The sequence below is a fragment of the Mercenaria mercenaria genome, chromosome 11, assembly GCF_021730395.1.
Source record: "Mercenaria mercenaria strain notata chromosome 11, MADL_Memer_1, whole genome shotgun sequence".
In the NCBI taxonomy this organism is placed as follows: Eukaryota; Metazoa; Mollusca; class Bivalvia; order Venerida; family Veneridae; genus Mercenaria; species Mercenaria mercenaria.
The window spans coordinates 80966536-80992049 of NC_069371.1; the positions used below are offsets into that span (position 1 = coordinate 80966536).

The 25514-nt window shown below is 36.7% G+C and overlaps 1 protein-coding gene across 4 annotated transcripts in view; it reads left to right on the top strand.

The window, feature by feature from the left end:
- LOC123531186 (atrial natriuretic peptide-converting enzyme-like) overlaps positions 1 to 25514 on the top strand; it is a 79450-nt gene that overhangs the window by 40023 nt on the left and 13913 nt on the right. For all 4 annotated transcript variants that reach the window (XR_008366156.1, XM_053517905.1, XM_053517906.1 and 1 more), the window contains exons 3-11: positions 7218 to 7298; positions 13017 to 13205; positions 14097 to 14207; positions 19353 to 19463; positions 19993 to 20097; positions 20355 to 20582; positions 21540 to 21650; positions 22639 to 22774; positions 23279 to 23404. Coding sequence is in view for 3 of the 4 variants with exons in the window: in XM_053517905.1 (XP_053373880.1) it covers positions 7218 to 7298; positions 13017 to 13205; positions 14097 to 14207; positions 19353 to 19463; positions 19993 to 20097; positions 20355 to 20582; positions 21540 to 21650; positions 22639 to 22774; positions 23279 to 23404 (1198 nt within the window). In the remaining variant the exon portion in view is untranslated. The remainder of the gene's footprint in view (positions 1 to 7217; positions 7299 to 13016; positions 13206 to 14096; positions 14208 to 19352; positions 19464 to 19992; positions 20098 to 20354; positions 20583 to 21539; positions 21651 to 22638; positions 22775 to 23278; positions 23405 to 25514) is intronic.

Here is a 25514-nt window from a genome sequence, read left to right on the forward strand (position 1 = left end):
ACATTGTTCCACAGGGACTTGGATGTGCTATTCTCTTGTTTCAGCAGTTCAAAGAGGACTGCTGCTTACAAAGAGAACTGCTGCTGAAATAACAAACAAAAACAAATGTATATTTAAATCTAGTGTCCACATTATACAGCCTATCAAATCAGGTTTAATTTGCAGGAGTGCTTATGGTCCCTGACTCCAAATTAGTTGCCAGTAACTGTTGTGGGGGTTTGAAACCTGCCTTTGGACGTAGGATTATTTAATGTGAGGAAGCCATTCAGCCAGCTTTTGGAAGATTGCATGGTGTTTCTGTGCAGGTGCTCGCTAGTGTGTGAAATTATGCATAGACGGGCACCTGCGATTTTCCTACACCATCAGAAATGAAAAAAGCAAAAAAATATTGATATCAAATGATAGTTTTCTTTCACTGATAACTTCTTTCTTATTTAAGTGGCTGATAAAAGCTTTTAGAAAATCTTTTATCCTTTTATCATCAAAATCAACAAATAAATTATGCGAAATTTTGAAGTATCATTTTTTGTACTATTTCCTTTTAAGGCAAAAATATAGTTTAATAGATACCCATTTAGGTGATGTATGGAGCCTTGGTATTTACCCAATTTAAACTTAAGTATGTTGATATATTGATTTGGCTTATATTTAGATATTCATCAGTAAAACTGTTTTGTATTTTAAGTTCAATATGACGTGGGCGTAAAATTTCATGCTCAGTTTTAGATGAAATTTACATCTGTGTATGTCAATTTTAATTGCATTTATGCAGCGGTATGCATAGAATATTACAAAAAATGGAAGAAACAGTTGAGGCCTTTGTTTGACTGTACGGAAATGAAATTAATAGGTTTTAAGGCTATGGCGTTTATGCCCAAATAAGGTTTTCAGCAAAAGGAGGGTAATGTCCTGTTAAGTTTCAAGTTGGATGTCAGGCTTCTAAATGTCACTACTGTGAAATCATAAGTGGTCACAGAGGACTAATTTTTGTGGATTTCTTGATTGATTTGACAAAAACTACGAGATTTTGTTCCCATGAAATTAAATAATTAAATAATTTCACACTATATCATCTATCTACTGCTACTATGCACACACGGACGTAAGCAGCAGACATCTTTTGGTTTAGGATCAAGTGTCCCAAAGGTCAAGGTCATTGGAGTCAGATATTGTGAAAGTGTTGGTTACAGTTTCATGGCAGAGTTCTCATACTTAACTCATGTGTCTTATAATAATCGTCAGACCTCACATGGGGATTGGTTTCAATGAAAAGAAACGTGGGACAGTTTTTTGAAAAGGGGCACCAAAGTTCACAACTTTCTCAACCAACCCATTTATGTTTGTCATTATTCCTCTTTATTGTATGTTTATGTAACTTTCTAAGCACCCCCATACATGCTCATCCCTTTTACCAATTCCTCATCCTAACAAACATTTGTTTTTGTTTTTTTTTCTCTGTAACCACTTTCATAATTGTTAACTCAATCAATATTCTTTAGCATTCTCCACCATACCACACACGCACCCAAATGTTTTTACTTTCGTAGTCACAAATTATAATCGAAATCATCATCATAAGTCATTGCCTCAGTTTCTCAGGTTGGAGCTCCCTTGTTGTTCATGCTGGTTGGATTTTGATGAAACTTCACAAAAAAAGATAGGTTTCAGTTGTATAGTTGTGTAAATTATCACCGTGTTCTGTTTCAGTAATTTTTATGGAGTTATTGCCCTTGTCAGTGCATCTTCTTAAGTGCTGTCTTGATTTTGATAAAACTTCAAAGTAAATGATTTGTATCAATCATGTACTTGTGCAAATTATATTAACTCTTATAATCAAACACTCCCAGTTTACCTTTCTTTCCATTTTATGGTTTACTTTTTTACAATTTTCTTTTCAAGATTAAATGCCTGGTGAGTTTTTTTTTTTTTTTTTTTTTTTTTTTTTTTTTTTTTCAAAAAATACCCTTTTAGTTCCATGATTCATTTCCCATGATTAAACTTATCAGTGATGTAACCGACTCAATTAATTTACTCTTCAATTAATCTGTTGTCAAGGTCACAGAGGCATATCAACATATCCTCAATGTTTGGCATCTACAGTATAATATGAGCCGTGCCATGAGAAAACCAACATAGTGGCTTTGCGACCAGCATGGATCCAGACCAGCCTGCGCATCCGCGCAGTCTGGTCAGGATCTATGCTGTTCACTAACGGTTTCTCTAATTGCAGTAGGCTTTAAAAGCGAACAGCATGGATCCTGACCAGACTTCACGGATGCACAGGCTGGTCTGGATCCATGCTGGTCGCAAACCCACTATGTTGGTTTTCTCATGGCGCGGCTCATATTTATTTTAGTAGAGCTTTTATCTTTTTATCTTATGTTGAATGAACACTGCTGCTCAAAAACCATTTCTGGATTATTTTTTTTACAATTTCGATCTTTCTTTATTTAAATTAATTATCGTCTGCATCTTTTAGTTGTACATGTATATCATTTGCTACTCAAATGTAGTATGTGATTGTTACCCCAGGACATATCACCTGCTGGGAAAGTGAGTCAAGCAAAATTTTTCTTTTGAAAGTTGTTTGCATTTCCAAACCTTTACAAAAATATTTAATAGGCAAAAACTTTGAGTCATCGTTATGAATCGTAGTCGGAAATACCATTTAAATATAATCAGATCAAGATTAAGTTTCGAATTTCTGCACTGGAGGTGCAACCTACTTTTTTTATCATTTTATCGTCATAAAACATCTATCTAGTTGTATCTACCACAGAATACAAAAGCTGATATTCGCTAGGCATTAATACGAGAAAAGAGTCAAAATGTGGTTACGAGAATTCTATACATTTGGTAGCTTGATATTATACAAAATTAATCCTAGAGAGGAAAAAAAACCTTACATTACTAAATAGTTTAATCCTTTGAAAAAAAATAAAATGACAAATGTTAATGAGTAATACATATTGCACTTAAAATGTAAATATCAACATTTCATACAACTGTTATTTACAATTTTAGTTGCTTCATTGGCAAACAAACCTTAACCTCCTGCTTTAGTAAATGCTAAAAATTATCTGTACTTAATAATTTAAGGGCATAGTGGTCATGTTACTTTGACCATTTTCCGCTATGATCATGTGAACCAACAATTTTTTGCATAAAGGAAATTAGAGCACTTACTTTTAACTCTTACCCTGCTAAATTTCTACGATGAACTTGTCCATCTTTCAGTTTATCAAAGAAACCAGTCATAATGAATCAACACATCAAATATAGAAAAATCCTCCTAGATTTTACAGATCTAGTTACATTAACAAGTATTACAGCTTCAATATGCCGCCATACATCGTACCACCATTACAGTGTTTGAACACAGTAAACTGTAAATAGGGGACAGTAAATCGAGGGTTCAACGCAATAAGGGCGTATCTACATATAATAATTATATGTAGATACGCCCTTGTTGCGTTGAACCCTTGGGGTGAAAACTCGAAAAAAAACGAGTATGTTCAACAGCTACCTGAGCAGTCCAAGAAGTCGCCAGATTGCACTATTTATTCTAGTTATATGCAAAATTTTCACGGGGCCACCCTAGACCCCGTTCATGGGAGGAAGATGAGAAGGGGTATCCCTCTCCCAAATCCACCTACCCACTCCGCCACTCCAATGCTTGAATAGTCCCTACGCCTCTGCCAATAGGGATAAGAGGCAACTTTCAAGATTAACATATCCAGCATGTTCATCTTGGTCTAGAATTCTGTTATCTTGACTGATTATTAATTACTGCATTTAATTTAAAATTCCCAAATATGCATACAGGTACAAAATTCAGTGGTGCACCTACACCAGAATATATGTGCATTTCCAGGTTGTGGGGGAGCAGCCCAGGGGAGGGGATAGGGGTCCAGAGTATGCTGCTATACAAACTAAAATAAACGCAAGTGTGCTGTAATGATACAATCAAATTATTTGCAAGCCCTGTGTGGAACTACATTATTGAAGATTAACCGTAATTAATCTGTGCAGGCGGATAATTATGCGTAATCTTAAAAATTATGTTAAAATCGATATGTAATGATTAATCTACGTGCTTTAAATGTTTTGATCATGCAGTCATACATTATATATATAGTACAAACTCGACAATAAAGATTAAATGTTACACTATCTGCGCTGCTGTTGCAACTTGATTATCTTCATAAAACATCAATCAACCTGTCTAACAGACATACAAATGGATCTTATGATGATATTTCAAACCACAAAAAATTTTATGTTTGAATTTTAAGGTTCATAGAAAAGGTTAACTTGAGATTTTCGCACTTTAGTGAAAAAAGAAGGGTTGAATTACTTAGTATAGAATAATTATATAGTATAACATGCATACACAAAAACTTCTGCCATGTTAAATGATAGTTAGCGAGTTTGATCTAAATGTTTTCACATTTTTTGGCCATTATTATTCATAATGAGTTTCAGCATAGTGTCCTATTAAAAACTGATTTTCAGATGACCTTTTTAGTAATAAATGAGTTAAGGCCAAAACAAATTAATAATGTCTTATTGACTTCTGAGATAAAGAACTTTTACTAGACAGCTCTATTCTGTTTCTTTCCTGTTCTGTGATGTCACAGTTTATTTACAGTGCTGTGATTGCATCAGGCACCATCATGTAAAGAAGCTACCCGGCATGCCTTCAGGAGGTCATTGATGCCTGTTTGTGCCCCAGTGAGGCCCATTGAGCATTTTTGGTCCTCCACTACAAAAAGTAGGAAAGGTAGACTCCTTGCCTCATTTGTCAGCTACAGTGACTGGATATTGATCTGAGATGTTTGTCAGTGGCTGTTAATTAGTGAATGTTTGTCAGAAGCTGTTAATCAGAGATAGTTAGTCAGAAATTGTTTGTCAATGGTTGTTTATTAATGAGTTTTTGTCAGTGGCTGTTGGTCTGTGACAGGTTGTCAGTGGCATATTGTCGGTGATTTTTTGTCAGTGACTATTGATCAATGGCCGTTTGTCAGTGAGAGTGGTTGTTGATCATTGAGTATTTGTTAGTGGATGTTGGTCAGTAGCTGTTGGACTGTGAATGGTTATCAGTGGCATATTGTCAGTGACTATTGATCAATGGCTGTTTGTCAATGACTGTGGTTTATGATCATTGAGTTTTTGTCAGAGGATGTTGGATCAGTGGCCGTTAATCAGTGAGTTGTCAGTGACTGTTGGTCAGTGAGTGTTTGTCAGTGGTCTCAAACAGTGACTGTCTGTCATTCACTTGTCAGTAGCTGTTGAGCAATGACTGTTTTTTTTTAGGAATAGGATCAGCCATAATGGAACATTTTCAGATGTTGCTTACTTTTCGCTTACTAACAGATTTATCATAGTGTTTCATACTTTTTTGCTTTCCAAATCATAAAAAAGCATTTAACTAACATGTAAATGCACATAACACTTGCATATTGCATTCTGACAATGTTGTGGTTTACCACTGGGAAGTAACAATGATAACCACACAAGGTGTTCTCCTCAACGTAATGATAATTCCTACTTCAACAGGCTAGTCTTTTATTGATTATCTCAAAGATATTTGCATTGTTAATGCTTTAAGATAAGTTTGTGAGATAATGTAACACTTCATTTTTAATGGGAGATAACTTTGTTTTCACAGTAGAGTTGCCCAGGTACAATATAAGCTATTGTCACTTGCCTGATCTCACTGTTTAGTTGCCCGGGAACTGTATAACTGTTGTCACTGGCCTGATCTCACTGTTTAGTTGCCCAGGAACTGTATAAACTGTTGTCACTGGCCTGATCTCACTGTTTAGTTGCCCAGGTACTGTATAAACTGTTGTCGCTGGTCTGATCTCACTGTTTAGTTGCCCAGGTACTGTATAAACTGTTGTCACTGGCCTGATCTCACTGTTTAGTTGCCCAGGTACTGTATAAACTGTTGTCGCTGGTCTGATCTCACTGTTTAGTTGCCCAGGTACTGTATAAACTGTTGTTGCTGGTCTGATCTCACTGTTTAGTTGCCCAGGTACTGTATAAACTGTTGTCGCTGGTCTGATCTCACTGTATAGTTGCCCAGGTACTGTTATAAACTGTTGTCACTGGCATGATCTCACTGTATAGTTGCCAAGGTACTGTATTAACTGTTGTTGATGGTCTGATCTCACTGTTTAGTTGCCCATGTACTGTATAAACTGTTGTCGCTGGTCTGATCTCACTGTATAGTTGCCCAGGTACTGTTATAAACTGTTGTCACTGGCCTGAGCTCACTGTTTAGTTGCCCAGGAACTGTATAACTGTTGTCACTGGCCTGATCTCACTGTTTAGTTGCCCAGGAACTGTATAAACTGTTGTCGCTGGCCTGATCTCACTGTTTAGTTGCCCAGGTACTGTATAAACTGTTGTCGCTGGTCTGATCTCACTGTTTAGTTGCCCAGGTACTGTATAAACTGTTGTCGCTGGTCTGATCTCACTGTATAGTTGCCCAGGTACTGTTATAAACTGTTGTCACTGGCCTGATCTCACTGTATAGTTGCCAAGGTACTGTATAAACTGTTGTCGATGGTCTGATCTCACTGTTTAGTTGCCCAGGTACTGTATAAACTGTTGTCGCTGGTCTGATCTCACTGTATAGTTGCCCAGGTACTGTTATAAACTGTTGTCACTGGCCTGAGCTCACTGTATAGTTGTCCAGGTACTGTATAACTATTGACACTGGTCTGATCTCACTGTATAGTTGCCTAGGTTCTGTAAAAGTTGTTGTCACTGGCCAGTTTTCACAGTATAGTTGCCTAGTTACAGTATAAGCTATTGTCACTGGCCAGATCTCACTGTTTAGTTGCCCAGATACTGTAAAGACTTTTGTCTCTGGTCTGATATCACTGTACAGTTGCCTAGGTACTGTATAAACTGTTGTCTCTGGCCTGATCTCACTGTTTAGTTGTCCAAGAACTGTATAAACTGTTGTCACTCAGGCCTGATCTCACTGTTTATTTGTCCAGGTACTGTATAACTGTTGACACTGGCCTTATCTCACTGTATAGTTGCCAAGGCACTGCAAAAGCTGTTGTCACTAGATTGATCTGATATAAAGTATATCTGATAATCTATGAGTTACCAGTCATAGTTAGCAAAGCATCTGCAAGGATGATAAAGTCTTTGATATGTGGTTTATTTCTAAAATGATGATATATTTTATCTTTCAGGGAGAGGTGAGGAGAAGATCACTTCACAGAACCAGACATCATACACAACCATATCACCCACACCTTCATCCAGCATTCCAGGTAATTTGTTAAATAGATTACAATGATATATAACTATTATTGTTTTCAATGTTATTGTATAATGCAGCCAAAACTAAGGGGCGTGAAGGGCGTTTGCACACTTCATTTCCTATCATGAACAAAGTCAAACCAAGTCTGTTATTATTTTGCTTGATTGCATTCTGTGATTGATGCGAAATAGTCTGTAGAGAAAAAACATTGAAAGACAATAAATGGTTTTGAAAATCTCAAATTGTTATAGTTGCAATATACCTGACATGTTACAATAATTATGAAAGTTTGAATCAGGAAAACAAGTACAGTCCTCTGTGGGGAAGCAAGTACTGTTCTGTGTGGGGAGACAAGTACTGTAAGTCCTCTGTGGGGGAAACAAGTACAGTCCTTTGTGAGGAAACAAGTACAGTCCTTTGTGAGGAAACAAGTACTGTCCTTTGTGTGAGGAAACAAGTACTGTCCTCTTTCGGGAAACAGAAACAAGTAAAGTCCTCTGTGAGGAAACAAGTACTTCTTCTGTGGGGAAACAAGTACTGTCCTGTGTGGGGAAACAAGAACAGTCCTCTGTGGGGAAACAAGTATAGTCCTTTGTGAGGAAACAAGTACAGTCCTCTGAGGGGAAGCAGAAACAAGTACAATCTTTTATGGGGAAACAAGAACAATCTGCTGTAATGGAAAACAAGTACAGTTTTCTGTTGGAAAACCGAAATAAGTACCATCCTTTGTGAGGAAACAAGTACAGTCCCCTGAGGGGAAATAGAAATCAGAACAGTTCTTTGTAGGGAAACAAGTACAGTCTGCTGTGAGGAAACAAGTGCAGTTCTCTTTGGGGAAACAAGTACTGTCCTCAGTAGGGAAATGAGTACAGCCCTCATTTAAGGAAATAGTACTGTCCACTCTGTGTGGAAACAAATACAGTCCTCTGTGGGGAAACAAATACAGTCCTCTGTGGGGAAACAAGTACAGTCTTCTCTGTGTGGAAACAAGTACAGTCATCTATGTGGGGAAAAGTGTAGCTCTATGGTGGGTGGGGGAAGTGCAGCCCACTGTGTGGAAACAAGTACAATCCTCTATAGGAAAACAACTATAAAGTGGAAACTTTGGACTGCTGGCCAGATGTCAAAATTAATTTATCCTGATGTTCATAAATGCTTGAATCTCCACCCATCATGACAAACATTGCTGCCATGTTTGCTGTGGAACTCTGGCAAAGGATCTAGAGACACAATGGCCCTACTGTACCCCCAATAAAGCATGTCCTTCTTGTATTCCCAATAAAGCATGACCCTCATGTATCCCAATAAAGTATGGTCATATTGTATCTCCAATAAAGCATGACCCTCTTGTAATAAAAATTGTGATATAAATGAGCCCCAATGATGCAAAAATGCACACTTAGACATAACATATGGTTATCAGTTCAGACTGCATTAATATGCCGGAGGCAGGGTGAAATCATAAAAAGAAGACATTGTGGTGTCTACATTAAAAATAAAATAATTTCTAAAAGTGCATACATTTCAGAGTGACTAGACAAAATTGCTGTACTTGATGTTTTGTTCAGTGGGCTGGAAGAATAAAAATATTGTCTGAAATCCTGAATAATGTTACATTCCAGTGTCTACATATTAAAATATAATAATTTCTTATAGTGCGTATGTTTTATCATGACTATTGTAGATATGGTTCAGTCCAATGAAAGTTTAAACCTATTCAGCTGTCTAAAATTATTAAGTAGTCGGGGCCTCCGTGATAGAGTGGTTAAGGTCACTGACTTCAAATCACTTGCCCCTCATCGATGTGGGTTCGAGCCTCACTCTGGGCGTTGAATTCTTCATGTGAGGAAGCCATCCAGCTGGCTTACGGAAGGTCGGTGGTTCTACCCAGGTGCCCGCTCGTGATGAAATAATGCACGGAGGGGTCTTCCTCCACCATCAAAGCTGGAAAGTTGCCATATAACCTATAATTGTGTCAGTGCGATTTTAAACCCAACAAAATAAATAAAGAAATAAAATTATTAATTAAGATCCACACTGTGTCTGTCAAATCGTCAACCTTCACACGCCTAAATTTCTAAATTGGACTGGTTTATTTTTCAATTTAGGTAGTACCACTTATTATTCAAAGGGGTGTTCACTGAAAATTTACTGACTGAATAGCAAATAGTGCAGACCATGATCAGTCTGCACAGAAGTACAGCTGATCTTGGTCTGCACTGGCCGCAAAGGCAGAGTCACTTGCCGCCAGCAGGCTGACTGTTATTATTTGTGTGGGAGACTAATTTTATTGATTTTGCAGTTGATTTTATACACAAAATTAAAAAGCAAGGAACAAGTAAAACTACCTTCTTTTGATGTTCAAAAGTTGAAATCCAAGAATTCATATCCCCACTCAATATCTCGAACTCACTTACCTCAAAACTCCAGCTATTTCAAAGACATTTTCAAGTCCCGTCCCGAAAACATGTCCACAAAATATCATTTTAAGTTCTAATTCAGTTACCTCGTATTAAGACACTCGATCCCTTGGAATTTGAGATACCGAGATTCAGCTGTATTTTAAAAGTGCTTGTGTAGCACAAAAAAAGCTCTGAACTATAAAAAAATGCCTGAGAATACAATATGGACCCAAATGAGTTACAGGATGAAATATTATAATAATAATATAGAATAATTTTCTATATTGCAATGACTAGGCACAAATTTGCACTCAGCGTTAAATTTTGCTTATTGGTGCGAAAGTATAAAAACATTTTTTATAAATTATAAGTACAAGAAAGTAGTGCCTATATAATAAAATATAATAGTTTCTAAAAGTTCACAGATATTAGCATGATGAAGCATGTTTCGGTATGTTGCATTGTCTGCTCAATGTTATGAACTTATTTAAACCTTTACCCTGCTATATGGACTGGTCTGTCATTCAATTTGGGCTGTACCATTTATTATTTAAAGGGGTGTTCACTGAAAATTTACTGACTGAATAGGATGTGCAGGCTGATCATGGTCTGCACTGGTAACAAAGGCAGAATTACTTGCAGCCAGCAGACTAAAGGTTAAAGAATGTTTGGTATATCTCTTATAGCCGGTTCAAACTTCAGCCAAAATGTCCTAAAATCTTGTAATATTTTTCTTCATTTTTATATACCTGTGAAATGGGACATATTATGTGATCATGTGTAGAGGGCAGTGGGTGTGAGGTGGGTGGCATCCACTAAAGTTGTTTGCCATCTAACTTTAGAAGTTCTTATGCTGTGTTCATTAAATTTGGTCACCATGTTAATGGGCATAAAATCTGGGATTTTCCCAGTAGCTCTTGAATTATGGCCCTTGAATTACTAACACTTGAGAAAACTGACAGTTTCTGCTCAATAAATTTAGTAGGTCATATCTAATGTACCAAACTTAGTCACAATGTTTATAGGCATCAAACCTTGGTCAGTTTCAATAACTATCTAGGTTGTCCTGATGGCTCTGTAGTTATAGCCCTTGAATTGCTAAAACTTGTGAAAATTGACAGTGTCCTTTGCCTGATTTAAGCGGTTTGAATTCAGTGTTCACCAAATTTGGCCACAATTTTTTTTTTGTGCAAAATGTATCAGATGAGTTCAGTGATCAGCCGGACACTGTTAGACACCTTAAAGTTTTTAAAGAAGTGGCAAGATTTTCAGCTGATATTTGTTCCCACAGAAATAACCCCCTAATATGGTGTATTTATATTGAATAGATGCATATATTTTTTTTTCAATATGGTGAAAATTTATCATTCTTTTAACTATCGCGCATTTTGTTTGATTTTTGATGAACTGTTTTATCATATTTAAAGCGGCAAAATTGCATAATTTAACTTTGATCATACTGATAGTACAAACAGGTATTTTTTTTTCTATGAAATCCTGTTTGAAATATTTCAAATAATTATTTATGAATTTTATCAGCGTTATCAAACATTTACATAACACTTATTCTAAATGCTGCAATTTAGGTGGAATTCAAATTATCAGCTGAGTTAGTAGATTGACGAAAAAAATTAAATTTCTTCAAACTAATTCAGTCACACTTTACATTATAGGTAAAGATTTTTGTTATCTTCATAGAATCGCTGAATGTATAGGATATAGCAAAATGTGACATCTGTTTAAAATGTAAATTTTGACAAAAGGTCAAGGTCACATTTTAGGATCTAAGGTTTAAAGCATCGGCCATAACTTTCTCATCTGCATATAACTAGGTCTGCTCTTTATGAAGGGATTTGAAATAAATTTGTAAAAATAACTTGATATGTCACATACAATACCCAGGCTGTCATTAAAAAAACATTTGTTTGCGGTAACATGACCTACCCGTGAAAATCACTGCGACCCAACTTCTTTACAGGCCAGTCAGATGAAAAATATAATTATATGCAAAAAAAAAATTCACTACCTACCTACCCACACATTATAGTAATTATAGCCCCAGATTTGCAGCTCCAACATCAAAAATACACTTTAAAAGGCCTAGTTAATGTCTGCTCAATAACTGCATTGTCCACGACGGTCAAGGTCACTCTTAAGGGTCAACAGTAGAATTTTAGGTTGTATTTGGTGTACCAATACATAGCTGTATGTCGTCAGGTCAGCTTCATGATTTCTGACATTCATTACAGGACTTTGAAAGAAAACTTGGCATAAAATTTCACCATATCATGGCAGACTTACCACACGCAACACTTTGTCCTCTAGCTCATTTGGTCATTAAGGTGAAAGCACTCTTTGGTATCAGAGGTTTAAGGGTCTATTTTGTGTCCAGGTGGTAACTATACATCAAGGGGATTTCAAAATAGCATGACCTTGACATTGGAGATTCAGGCCATACTATTGCCAAAATGTAAAAAGGTCATAGCTCAGTTAGCTTGACGCACAAACTTGTTTGAACCTTATGTCAAAATTTCCTGTGTCAGGTGTGTCATTTCATGGGACTTGCATGTTTGTCATTTGCATTTCTGGTCAGCAATGTTTTTATGCCCCCGAAGAAAGGCATATAGTTTTTGAACCGTCTGTCTGTCTGTCGGCAATTTTCGTGTCCGGTCCATATCTTTGTCATCGATGGATGGATTTTCAAATAACTTGGCATGAATGTGTACCACAGTAAGACGATGTGCAGTGCGCAAGACCCAGGTCCGTAGCTCAAAGGTCAAGGTCACACTTAGACGTTAAAGGATAGTGCATTGATGGGCGTGTCCGGTCCATATCTTTGTCATCGATGGATGGACTTTCAAATAACTTGGCATGAATGTGTACCACAGTAAGACGATGTGCAGTGCGCAAGACCCAGGTCCGTAGTTCAAAGGTCAAGGTCACACTTAGACGTTAAAGATCATTTTTCATGATAGTGCATTGATGGGCATGTCCGGTCCTTATCTTTGTCATTCATGCAAGGATTTTAAAATAACTATGCATGAATGTGTGACACAGTAAGACGATGTGTCGCGCGCAAGACCCAGCTCCGTAGGTCAAAGGTCCTAAACTCTAACATTGGCCATAACTATTCATTCAAAGTGCCATTGGGGGCATGTGTCATCCTACGGAGACAGCTCTTGTTATAATTCATTTTTCTGTTATAAAAAAAAAAAACAATAATTTTTTGGTTTACAAATTAATAAGCAGGAAGATGGTCAATGGTCATTTTTAACAAATTAAAAAATGCAGCGCTTTAAATATTAATATTTAAAATTGTGTTTCAGTGCAGAGCACCTCCACATTGTCACCAAGTATATCCACATCATTCACAATTCATCCTACAAAATCCACAGTGGTTTTCACGACAACAGTCACCATGGAAACTTCTAAACCAACCAGTACAGTGATCTCAACTACAGCCACCACAACAGTAACCACGGCAACTGTAGTCATATCATCAACACCAGTGTCAGGTAGATATTGTATACATTAACCTTTGCTATTTATCAAATAACCGCCTCGATCGCCTAGTGGTAGAGCGTCTGCTTCAAATGCGGAAGGTTGTGGGTTTGATCCCCGGCCGCGTCGTTCCAAAGATGTGAAAAAATGGTACCAGTAGCCCTTGCTTGGCGCTCAGCATTAAAAGGGAAACTGGCCTCTTCTCTCATACCCTCGTGGCAATGGATTCCATCAGGAATGAGGTGTCGATTAATATAAGTTGTAGAACTTCCTTCACAATCGACCTACAATAAATTATGTATAAACTAAGTAAAATTAAAACTTCTATAAAATCAGAATATTCAGTAACAGCCAACCTGAATTGTGCATTTTTGACCGGATGACTCAATGAATTTTGGTTTTGGGGGGCATAGGGAAAATGTGTGCATATAATAGAGTTACTGAATTGTTAGTGGATTTTTGGGGCTTCTTGGTTCCCACAACAGACAACTCTAGGGTGCAGCCTTAGTTTGGGATCCAGGGAACCAAGACCCTGATTATTTTTAACTCAAAAAAGCATATCTAGCAACTGGTTTTAACTAGTTGAAAGTAATGTAAGTGTATTAATTCTGTTGAGTGTATTTATGCCATTTTCATACATATTCTACTTGACTTTACAGTATGTGAATCTGACGAGTTTCAGTGTTCAGACGGAACCTGTATAGCCAAGAGTTATGTCTGTGATGGAAAGCCACATTGCCCTCTGGCAGAAGATGAACACAAAAGCTGTGGTAAGTCAAGGGTCATGGAAACTACTGGGTGTTTTGGGGTCTTGGTTGTTGAGTGTTGAAGGTCACTAACTTCAAATCACTTCCCCTCACCACTATAGGTTCGAAACCTTGCTTGGGGTCTACTTGGTTTTACAGTGTGTGAATCTGACGAGTTTCGGTGTTCAGACGGTACCTGTATAGCCAAGAGTTATGTCTGTGATGGAAAGCCACATTGCCCTCTGGCAGAAGATGAACACAAAAGCTGTGGTAAGTCAAGGTTCATGGAAAATACTGGGTGTTTTGGGGGCCTCGGTTGCTGAGTGTTTGTCACTGACTTTGACTCACTTGTCTCTCACATTTGTGAGTTTACAGTGCAGAATACTTTCATGTGAGGAAGCCTGATCCAGCTGGCTGACAGAAGGTCAGTGGTTCTACCCAGGTGCTCTCCTGTGCCTGAAATAATGCCTTGATGGGCACATGGGATTTTCCTCAACTACCAAAAAGTGGAAAGTCCCCATTTGGCCTATAACTGTGTCAGTGTGATGTTTAACCTAACTAAAACAAAAAACTATTTGATGTTCATATCAGTATATACAACGCACAACATTTTTGCTGTCAATCCATAAAAGACCATGTTCACTTGCAGCTCAACTCATCATTTCAGAACAAGCTGTAATATTTAGAGATAATGTTTACCTTTATTATCCCCCGCCGATGAAATCGGGAGGGGGGTATTGAAATGGCGTTGTCAGTCCGTCAGTCAGTCCGTCCGTCCGTCAGCAGCCATTTCTCAGTAACTACTTGGTAGAATTTCATGAAACTTGAAATAAACATGAACCAACATACTGCGATGATGCCCGTCAAGTTTTTTTTTTGATTGGTCAATTTCCCTCAGAGTTATTGCCCTTGATTTAATAAAAAATGTCTGTCTGCAGCCATTTCTAAGTAACTAACAGGTAGAATTTCATCAAATTTGAAATAGACATGAACCAAGATACTGCGCTTATGCCCGTCAAGTTTTTTTTTTGATAGGTCAATTTCCCTCAGAGCTCTTGATTTAATGAAAAATGTCCATCTGCAGCGATTTCTCAGTAACTAGCAGGTAGAATTTCATCAAACTTGAAATAGACATGAACCAAGATACTGCGACGATGCCCTTCAAGTTTTTTTTCGATTGGTCAATTTTCCTTATAGTTATTACCCTTTAATTGTTTAAAAATCCACAGATCTGTACATAACAAACCAACCAATTGGAAGAATTTCATTAAACTTCTTCCATTCTTTTCCATGAACATTTATTATAAACATGTGATGTTGTGTACCTACACCTGGTCACCACCTTACCTTGGTCACCCCCCTCCCCCTCCTTTTTCTTTTTTTTTTTTTTTCGTTTTCTATCAATATTTATAATCAGCATGTAAACTGTTGTATCCTCACCCCACCCAAACAAACCATTCATTTTCTTTTAATTTGATTTTGACTAATGAAATTATTTGCTTCTTGGTAACATTCTTAACTTTTTGCTGGATATATTTTTTGCTGTTCCTCAACTCTGACCCTTTCGGCGGGGGATTCCAATTCATCGAATTTGCTTGTTTATCTATATTTTGATTTACCTTGACAAAAATCAGTGGAGTTATTGGCATACCCAGGCACCTTGTTAACAGATCCTTATCTGATATAACTCGTCATAGCTGAGTGAAACTACTCACATGACTACCCCTGACTCATGCCATTTAAAAGTGAAGGTCAAGGTGCAAGACTGAAATTTGCCATTTTTTTAACCTTATTTTTGCTAAGGTCCTGATAATCTCAGGTAATTCTAAATAGCCTATTGTCAAAGTGCTAGTGTCATAGGACACACATTTCATGTGGAGGAATTTCTTGTCTATAGACTGGTTTGCAATTTTATGTTTGAAATTCTTACAAACTGAACAAGTTCGGGAGTGCATACATCAAATAGAAATGAAGTAGAATTGTCACAGATATATGACTTTTACAGTAAATCTATGCATGATGTAATAAAAATTGATGTTTTGCATATTAGATAAGTGTGCTAATTGAGTCCTGTAGTTGTAAAAGTGTCTGTGGTATTTCCTTTTGGGCCCAGGAGAAGATTGATTTAGGACTCTTTCTATCTGTTTATAACCATTCCTTAAGGTGTTACACCCATGATTGAGAAACCTCCAGGAGACACTTTCAGTTACTATTCTTATTTTATAAGTGCATAAAAGTTACAATCAGACCCAACAGTTTTGGCAAAAGAATATATTTACTAAAAGTTTAGACCCAAAAATGCACCAGAGACCACTGTTTTATACCTGTATTTCAAAATTTTCCAGGGGAGAGCCCCTTGAACCCCCTAAAATGAGAGGGTACCCCCTCTCGTACCTCAAAATTTATACCAAAAAGTGCACTAGAGGTCCTTCTGACCCCCCTAGCATGAGCAGAGATATCCCCTTTGATATCAAATCCCTGTTGGCGCTATGCGCCTCGCCATTGACGTCTTTGTTCTTAACTGGTGCCATTTCTGGATCCGAGCCTGACAATAAAATGTCTAGCCTTCATGGCCTATTGGATATGATGCTGGCATTGTAATTTTATTTATTTTCAACTCACAAAAAGATTCTAGTTATTGTTCAAGAACCATAACTCTATCTTTACTAATTATGTCTCCCCCAGGAGACATATTGTTTTTGCCCTGTCCGTCCGTCCGTCCGTCCTTCCGTCCGTCCGTACGTCACACTTCATTTCCGAGCAATAACTGGAGAACCATTTTACCTAGAACCTTCAAACTTCATAGGGTTGTAGGGCTGCTGGAGTAGACGACCCCTATTGTTTTTGGGGTCACTCCGTCAAAGGTCAAGGTCACAGGGGCCTGAACATTGAAAACCATTTCCGATCAATAACTAGAGAACCACTTGACCCAGAATGTTGAAACTTCATAGGATGATTGGTCATGAAGAGTAGATGACCCCTATTGATTTTAGGGTCACTCCGTCAAAGGTCAAGGTCACAGGGGCCTGAACATTGAAAACCATTTCCGATAATAACTAGAGAACCACCTGACCCAGAATGTTGAAACTTCATAGGATGATTAGTCATGAAGAGTAGATGATCCCTATCGATTTTGGGGTCACTCTGTGAAAGGTCAAGGTCACAGGGGCCTGAACATTGAAAACTGTTTCCAGTCAGTAACTTGAGAACCACTTGACCCAGAATGATGAAACTTCATAGGATGATTGATCATGCAGAGTAGATGACCCCTAACGATTTTAGGGTCACTCTGTTAAAGGTCAAGGCCCAGGGGCCTGAACATGGAAAACCATTTCCAGTCAACAACTTGAGAACCTTTCGACCCAGAATGTTGAAACTTCATAGGATGATTGTTCATGCAGAGTAAATGACCCCTATTGTTTTTGGGGTCACTCCATTAAAGGTCAAGGTCACAGGGGCCTGAACATTGATAACCAGTTCCGATCAATAACTTGAGAACCACTTGACCCAGAATGTTGAAACTTCATAGGATGATTGAACATGCAGAGTAGATGACCCTTATTGATTTTGGGGTCAGTCTATTAAAGGTCAAGGTCACAGTGGCCTGTTCATATAAAATCATTTTTTGGAAGTAACTTGAGAACCACTTGACCTACAATGTTGAAACTTAATAGGATGATTGGACATGCAGAGTAGATGACCCCTATTAATTTTGAGGTCACTTGATTAAAGGTCAAGGTCACAGGAGCCTGAACAGTGACTTGAGAACCACTAGGCCAAGAGTGTTGAAATTTAGCGGGATGACTGGACATGCCAAGTAGATGATCCCTATTGCAGCCAACCATCAGTGTCTCTTTGACTTTCGCTCCTGACCCCTATTGACTTCTTGCCTATAGGACTTTGCATTGGGGGAGACATGCGCTTTTTTACAAAAGCATTTTCTAGTTTTTAAATTATTAGGAATGAGGCTGACATTCTATCCTCAGAGAACCATCCATTCTCTACCTTGAGCAGTTCTTCCCCTATGATCACAAATTGGTCACCATGTTTGTAGGCATAATATCTCAGACCTCTCTGGAGTAATGGCCGTTGAATTACTCAAAATTGTGAAAATTGGAAGTGTCTACTTTCTAGCTTGAGCAGTTCTTGTCTGGGTTACATTGTTTATGTTCATAACATACTGGTTTTCTTCAATAAACAGATTATTTCAGTTATATCTCTTGAAATATATAAAATTGCAAAAATCACTGGTCGCAAAGGCAGAAGCACTTGCTGCCGGCAGGCTAAAGGTTGAACTAAATGCAGTTAGAAAAACAAGCAAGTTGGTCTAAAAAACATACAAAGTGGCCTAGAGACCTTGCAAAGATAGCAGTTTCTTTGTAAATTTAAAATGAAACATGGAACATTAATAAGCCATAGCTGTCATTTTTATTCAGGAGTAATTTGTCTAAAAACAAAAAATAAACCAAAAAACAGTTGCTTGCTCTTTTATCATTGAAATAATTATGAAAAGGCAACAAAAAATGTGTCTTTATAACATTAACACAGATCCTGTTTATAGACACGTATATTTGTCACAGATGCATTTTTAACATCAGAATTAAAGTTTTGCTTTGTTCTTGATTTTTTGTCAGTGACAGTTACTGCCATTAAAACTTGTAAAAGCCTTTGTGGTTTCTGTCACTTTTAGTTAATTTTAGCTAAAAAAAATATTTTCTGAGATCTTAAATGAAAAAACAGAACTTATATACATTGTATGTTCGAGACTGAAGCATTATAAGGTTAAACACCACTAATTCAAATCCTTCTTTGTTTCATATAAAAAAATGACTAGTTAATTTGAGCTGAAAAAATATTTTCTGAGGTCTTAAATGCAAAAACAGCATAAAATTCATTGTATGCTCTAGAATGAAGCATTATAAGGTTGAACACCACTAATTCATATCCGTCTTTGTTTCGTATATAAAATGACTACTTCAGATCTTATTTATGTATCTTTATAGAATCTTAAGATTTGAGTAATGTAAGAAACCTTAACCCTTATCATGCTGGGCTTCTGCCTTTGCTACCAGAGTAAAACATGATCAGCCTGTACATCCGTGCAGTCTGATCATGATCTGCACGTTTGCCATTCAGTCAATATATTTTTGGTAAGCACCCCTTTTAACAGTTAATGGTACTGTCCAAATTAAAAGATGAACAAGTCCATTGTAGAAATTTAGTAGGGTAAGGGTTTACTTAATGGATGAAATGGCTATATATTTCTCTGTTTTAATTTTGTTATATGGTATATATATATACTGTAATCCTAATATTTTTGTTAGAATGTAATCTCTTAAAATGCAAATTGCAGTATAATGCACTTCGCTTATAATGTAAATTAGATATTTTAACTGCTGATTTTTATACTTTTAGAGTGTTCCGAGACACAGTTCCGGTGTCACAGTGGACAGTGCATAGAAGCAAAGTTCCGGTGTGATGGTTATCCACAGTGTAATGATAAATCTGATGAAATGAACTGTACTGGTAAGTTATCAGCTAATATTTACATTTGCCATGTTCTTTTTCATTGAAAATAATGACAACAGCAAAAGGAAGGCATTGCCAAGTGGTAACAGGCTGCTGTTTTGACGATGTCCCGTATAGTCAGGGAGAACGTTCCTTAGATGACATCACAGTTGTTCCGTCTGGTGAACAGAATGCAACAAAATGATCACAATTTATAATATAACATTGTTTACAATTGGAAAGGAAATATAATGTAAATATAAGAAAGAAATGGTATACACCAGGCATGTTAAAGAACCAGACTGTCTACTTGCAAAGTGCTACTGAGGCAAAGTTCGCCAGACAGGCCAGCATCTAAAAGGATTTCTATCCTTCTGTTCTGAGAGTTTTGTCTCTGTCCCTCTGGTCAGATTGCACAGTTTGTTTCTGTACCCTGAGTGGCAGCCTTTGCGCTATGCAAAGTGCCTTTGAATGTGTTTATCAAGAAATGGGCACTGTATAAATTTGATATATTAATAAAAATAATAACAATATTTTATCGTTACAGATTGTACAGGGTTTGAGTGTGACTCGGGTCAATGTCTCTGGAGTAATTCTGTCGTATGTAACAGTCATGTTGACTGTCTTGATCTTTCCGATGAAAAGAACTGTGGTAAGTGCTTTTTCTCTTCTTTATAATGCCCGCAACCCCACCCACCACACTGCATTGTTGATCAATGGTTCTGTCTGCTGTCCCATCAATTGATAGACCATTTGGTTTCTGGTCAATAACTTAAGTACATTTGTACCCAAAAAGTATATAAATGCATTGAAATAATGACTCCTTTCTCCATTTTTTGCATTGAGGTGACTGATTTTAATTTATGCTATAATAACAACACCAGAAATATGTGTTCATTTTAATTTCAGACTCTCGGCGTGGCTACACCAGGTGTGACAACGGATTATTAGTACGTACATCGAAATTTTGTGATGGCGTAGATGACTGTTTTGACAACTCTGACGAACAAAATTGTGGCATGAGGTGTAATCCTTTAGCAGAAAGAATCTGTGCTGATATGAGAAAGTGCATCATGATAGAATGGTTCTGTGATGGACATACCGATTGCTCAGATGGTTCAGATGAGAAAAATTGTGGTAAATAAATTTTTACTATTAATATTATCAACAGAGATTTTATCTATGTTAGCGTTTATAATTAAGTAATTTTTATAATTAGATTGTCTCCAGTGCTTGACATAATCTCTAGCATTTCACTCATAATCAAAAGAGCACAACATCTTATATACAGCGTTTTTGAATGGTGGATATGTATACAGTCGACATTGTGTTAAGAGACCACCCAAGGGACTGCTAAGAAGTTAATGGAATGGTCTCTTAATGAATTGCAGTCAGATGAAAGGAAAAGTTATTTTTAACTGTTAATGTAACTGTATCTATTATGAACATACTTGTATGGTTTAAAAATCTGTTTTAACATCGTGAACACTTTTCCAAGTCCACAAACCATGAAAATTATGGCTAGATTGTTTGTCAGTTCGACTGATACAAAGGTTAATAACATTCAGTCATGTGCAAAACGTACTCGCTAATTACACAGATGAAGAATGCCCGGTAGAATTTTGGTACCTGGTCGCTTAATAGATACTTTTGTCAAATATTTTACCTGTTGGGACTTCAATAATGTGGTCGCTAGTCGTTTAATACAAAAGGCGTTTAATGGAATGAATTTATGTACTGAAGGCGTTCAGGAGGGATTTTGACCGGTCATTTAATACAAAAATCGCTTAATAAAGGTGGTCGCAAGTGCGATGTCGACTGTACATGTATTGTTGTTTCAGTCCTGTACCCCGGCTCAACAAAATGTCAGATCAAGACTTGCCATTAAATTTGAGCAAAATAGTGTAATGTAGTTCCGAAAACAAAATTAAGAACTTTTCTCAGTCTCCTTTCTGCCACAATCTTTCTTTTTGTCACACCCCTACCCCAAACCACTCACCATTTCACAATTTAATATCTCTATACCTCCACAAGCGTGTTATGCTAACATGTAATATACATCAGTAATGAAAATAATAATCTTTCTATATATAGGTACATGTGACAGTGATGAATTCCAGTGTTCCGACTATTCCTGTATCCCGGCTCAGCAAGTGTGTGATGGTACCAAGCAGTGTGCTGCAGGAGATGACGAGGTAGATTGCTGTGAGTGAAGTCAATTTAAACCAATCACATTATTATTTATCTCTTAGAAGAAGAGGGGATATATTGGTTTGCTCATGTTAGTTGGTCAGTCTACCCATCTGTTGGTAAATCCCTTGGTTTCCCATCCATAGCTGGAGAATGCATTGACCTACATTGGTCAATTTTTGGTTGCGGGTTTATCCCGCTTCCAAAGTTAAAGTGTATTTCTGACATTCATAGCATCTTTATTTTATTCCAAATCACATCCAAAGGATGTTCATGTGCTACACAAAATAGTCTCATTCATGAACAATGGGGATGAATTATCAATGAAAAAGCAGTTCTTATTCAACCTGTATTCACTCAAACTGACCATTTTGATTATATAAGATCTATCAATAAGGCATTCCAGCCCATGGTTACATCACAAGCTGGGTCAGGCAGAGTTCATCGTAGATATGAGGCACACTAAATTTGTATTTGTTTCTCATTCATGTATATTAATAAACTGGCATTTAAACAGAAAATAAATCTACCCAAAACCCGCAACCATCAGACATTTCAAGGCTTTGATTATAGAACGGTTGCCTGTGGCCAGTTGGTGATCCCTACTTGGCAAGTAGGTCTAAAGTCACAGTGACCTTCAAGTTGAAAATTGTTCCTACCCAATAACTGGTGAAAGCTTGGACCAATTTGGTCATACTTCATTGGATGATTGTCTTGGGTCACTAGTAGTTTTTTGGCACTAGTTGGACTATTCATAGAGGCCAACTCTGTCCATCTGTCCATTGATGTTTGAATCATGCACAGGTATTTCCTACTTTCATTTTCAATAGTAACAAGAAATCAAGGTAGGTAATCACCTGATGAATATAGGCCTTCATCCTACACTACTTGCAAATTCAGTTTCTTTTATAGGCTGTTCCTCAAAGGATATTAATATTAATGTCAATACAGGCCCACTTATTATCTCTAAATGTTAACAAAACTTTTCCATTCTTGTTCACAGTAAAGCTCAGGGGTAGTGGTATCTCAGAATCACAAGGTATCATCACAGTGAAGTCAGATGATCAGTTTCTGCCTGTCTGTGGAGATGTCTGGACATCCGGTGTTGCTGATGAAGTTTGCCAATACTTCGGTTTCAGGTAATTTAAGCTACTGTTATATCGTTCAGTTTTGCGGGCATTAAACTTCCTGGTTTTGGTCAAAATGGCTCTTTCTTGGGGCTATGAATTCTTGGATTTTAAACTTAAAAATTCAAAATAAAAGGGAGTGTTACTTGTTCATTTGGATTTTATTTTATGGATTTACTCAACCATGAAATCCATGAAAATAAGTTCCCCACAAAAATTTATTATTTCACATGATTGCATGAATATATACAACTTAGGTATAATATATTTGAGTACCCTGTTTGCATAATTATGTAAAGTATTGTGAAACTTGTGTGATTGGTACCATTATGCTTGGTATCTCAAGTGCCAAGAGAATTCAAGAGTTTTACTTTGAATTAACTGAAATTTGATTTAAAAGGATATTTTGTACAAGTGTTTTCAGGATGGGACTCAAAAATGTCTTCGAGATAGCGGTAATTTTGAGATAAGTGAATTTGAGATATTGAGTTTCAGCTGTATTTTATATATTTGTAGAGGCAGTTCTGGCACAAGTTATATACCTGAAACCACTGCTGGTGTGACTGTATCCCAGGGATTCATGCGCCTAAAGGACAGTACACTGGCAGCCAATCAGAGTTTACTGGCAAAATTTACCAAATTGTAAGTATTTACAGTTTCATGAATAGGAAATGCACATACATGTACATCATTTCAAACAACGTGAAAAAAATATGCTTAATTGATTAACTGCACATGCTGAAATGTTTTTAAAAAAGTAGCACACTAACTATTTCTGCATATTGCTTTATTACAGTTGAATATCGTTACCTCGATATCGGTTAGCTCGATACTCCGGTTAGCACGATGTGTTTGAGTCGGTCCCAATTTTTCCCTATTTATCTTAATGTAATTATTTATCATTACCTCGATATGATTAGCTCGATATTTTGTTTAGCTTGATGAGATTTTTCAGTCCCGTCAACTTACCTGTACTGTTTTTACACCTGGTTTCGTCGATATCACAGCTTGTCAAAAAATATCCATGTTATTTGTCAGGTGTGAAAATCAACCTATTGTTGTCCGGCGGTGTATTAATCATATGCAAGTTAGTTTGTGTCTTTGTTTTGTTTGTTATTTAATCTTTAATCCAATTTAAATGTCAGGAAGTTTGCACTTAATTCCCAATAATTAGTGTTATAAAACACCGTGCAAGCATGAAAGCTGTTTTCAAATATAACAACTAATTTGGATGAAATATTTTCTGTTTGACGGTGTTAAAATCTGCCATTTAGGATTGAGTAACAATACGCGTATATTTAACTGGCAAATTTTCAAAATGACTACTCAACAAGGAACATTACGGCTGCATTCAGACTTGTTTAGGGAAGGAATAAAAATGCTAATGCTAATTTAAATATTTTATTTGTAAATAAAATTAAAATCGTATTTACGTTTTATATTATTTCTTCCCCCTTTCAAACCCTCTGAAAAAAAAGCATTGGATATAATGACAATATAGACGTCCAACACAAGTACAAAGAAGTCCCAGATAGTCGATATCGTTACGTCGAACTTCGGATACGTCGATACAATTTTTACAGTCCCTTGAATATCGAGGTAACGGTATTCGACTGTATTTAAATTGTTGTTGCATTTTTTAAGGTTGGAAAAAGTAGCTATTTAGAAATTTGTTGAAGCAAAAAATGTGAATGAAGATTGTTATTATACAATTATCGACTTTTTCATAGGTTGATATCAGGATTTATCAACCCGAAAAGAGTTATATTCACCGAGCCGAAGGCAAGGTGAATATAGATTTTTGAGGGTTGATAAATCGTGATATCAACCTATGAAAAAGTCAATAATTGTTTTATTACATGAATAAATGTAAAGTCAGTCTTGTTATTACAACTGTAACTTTAATAAAGAGATAAGGAATAAATTTAGACCAAATCAGGTTGATATTGGTTTTCCAGCACCTACTTCGATCTATTTTTATTTTCGTACTATTTTCGTACTATTTATAACCCAAGATAAGTTGATTTGATATGTACTCATTACTTTTAGAACCGTTTTCAGCCAATCAGAGAAACAATAGAATACAGTCATGTAATAAATTGCATTCAAACACATTGATAACACCTTTTAAGGTAGCGGACTGGTAATGAAATTTGGCAATTTCCATTTGAATATGTTTACTTGTATGCTGCTCCGACATCTTTCAGCCTTGAGTTTAACTCGTACAAGCATATTGACAGTTGAGCGCAATACTTCCGTAAGTCCTTCTTTATTTAATAGGAGTTATGGCAGTACTGCGCTCAGCCCTCGATATGGCTTTCCCTAGGGACAGGGGGAAGGCTGGAATTACTGACAGGTGGAAATTGACAGCTTTCATTGTTGGTCCACTTCTTTAACAGTATTTAAAAATTGGAGGGGAAAATTTATACTTATGTTGAGATAGATATTGTAGCAAATCACGAAATCTCCATTTCATATAACTCTTTACTTTGTATTTTTTCAAGTTACAAAAATTTGAATGAGTTAAAGAGTGATAGAATAATCAAGGCCTCCTCATGGTTTATTGTCTAACTTACCATGGTTTGGAGTGCATATGTGCAGGAATAGCCCTTGTGGTTAAATATCCATACAGATGAAGGATGAACCATGGTAAATCAGACAGTAAACCACAAGAAAGCCTTATTTATATTCATTTTAACATGTTTATTGAAATATAATGATAAAAATTATTCTAGTCTAAGCTTATACGATT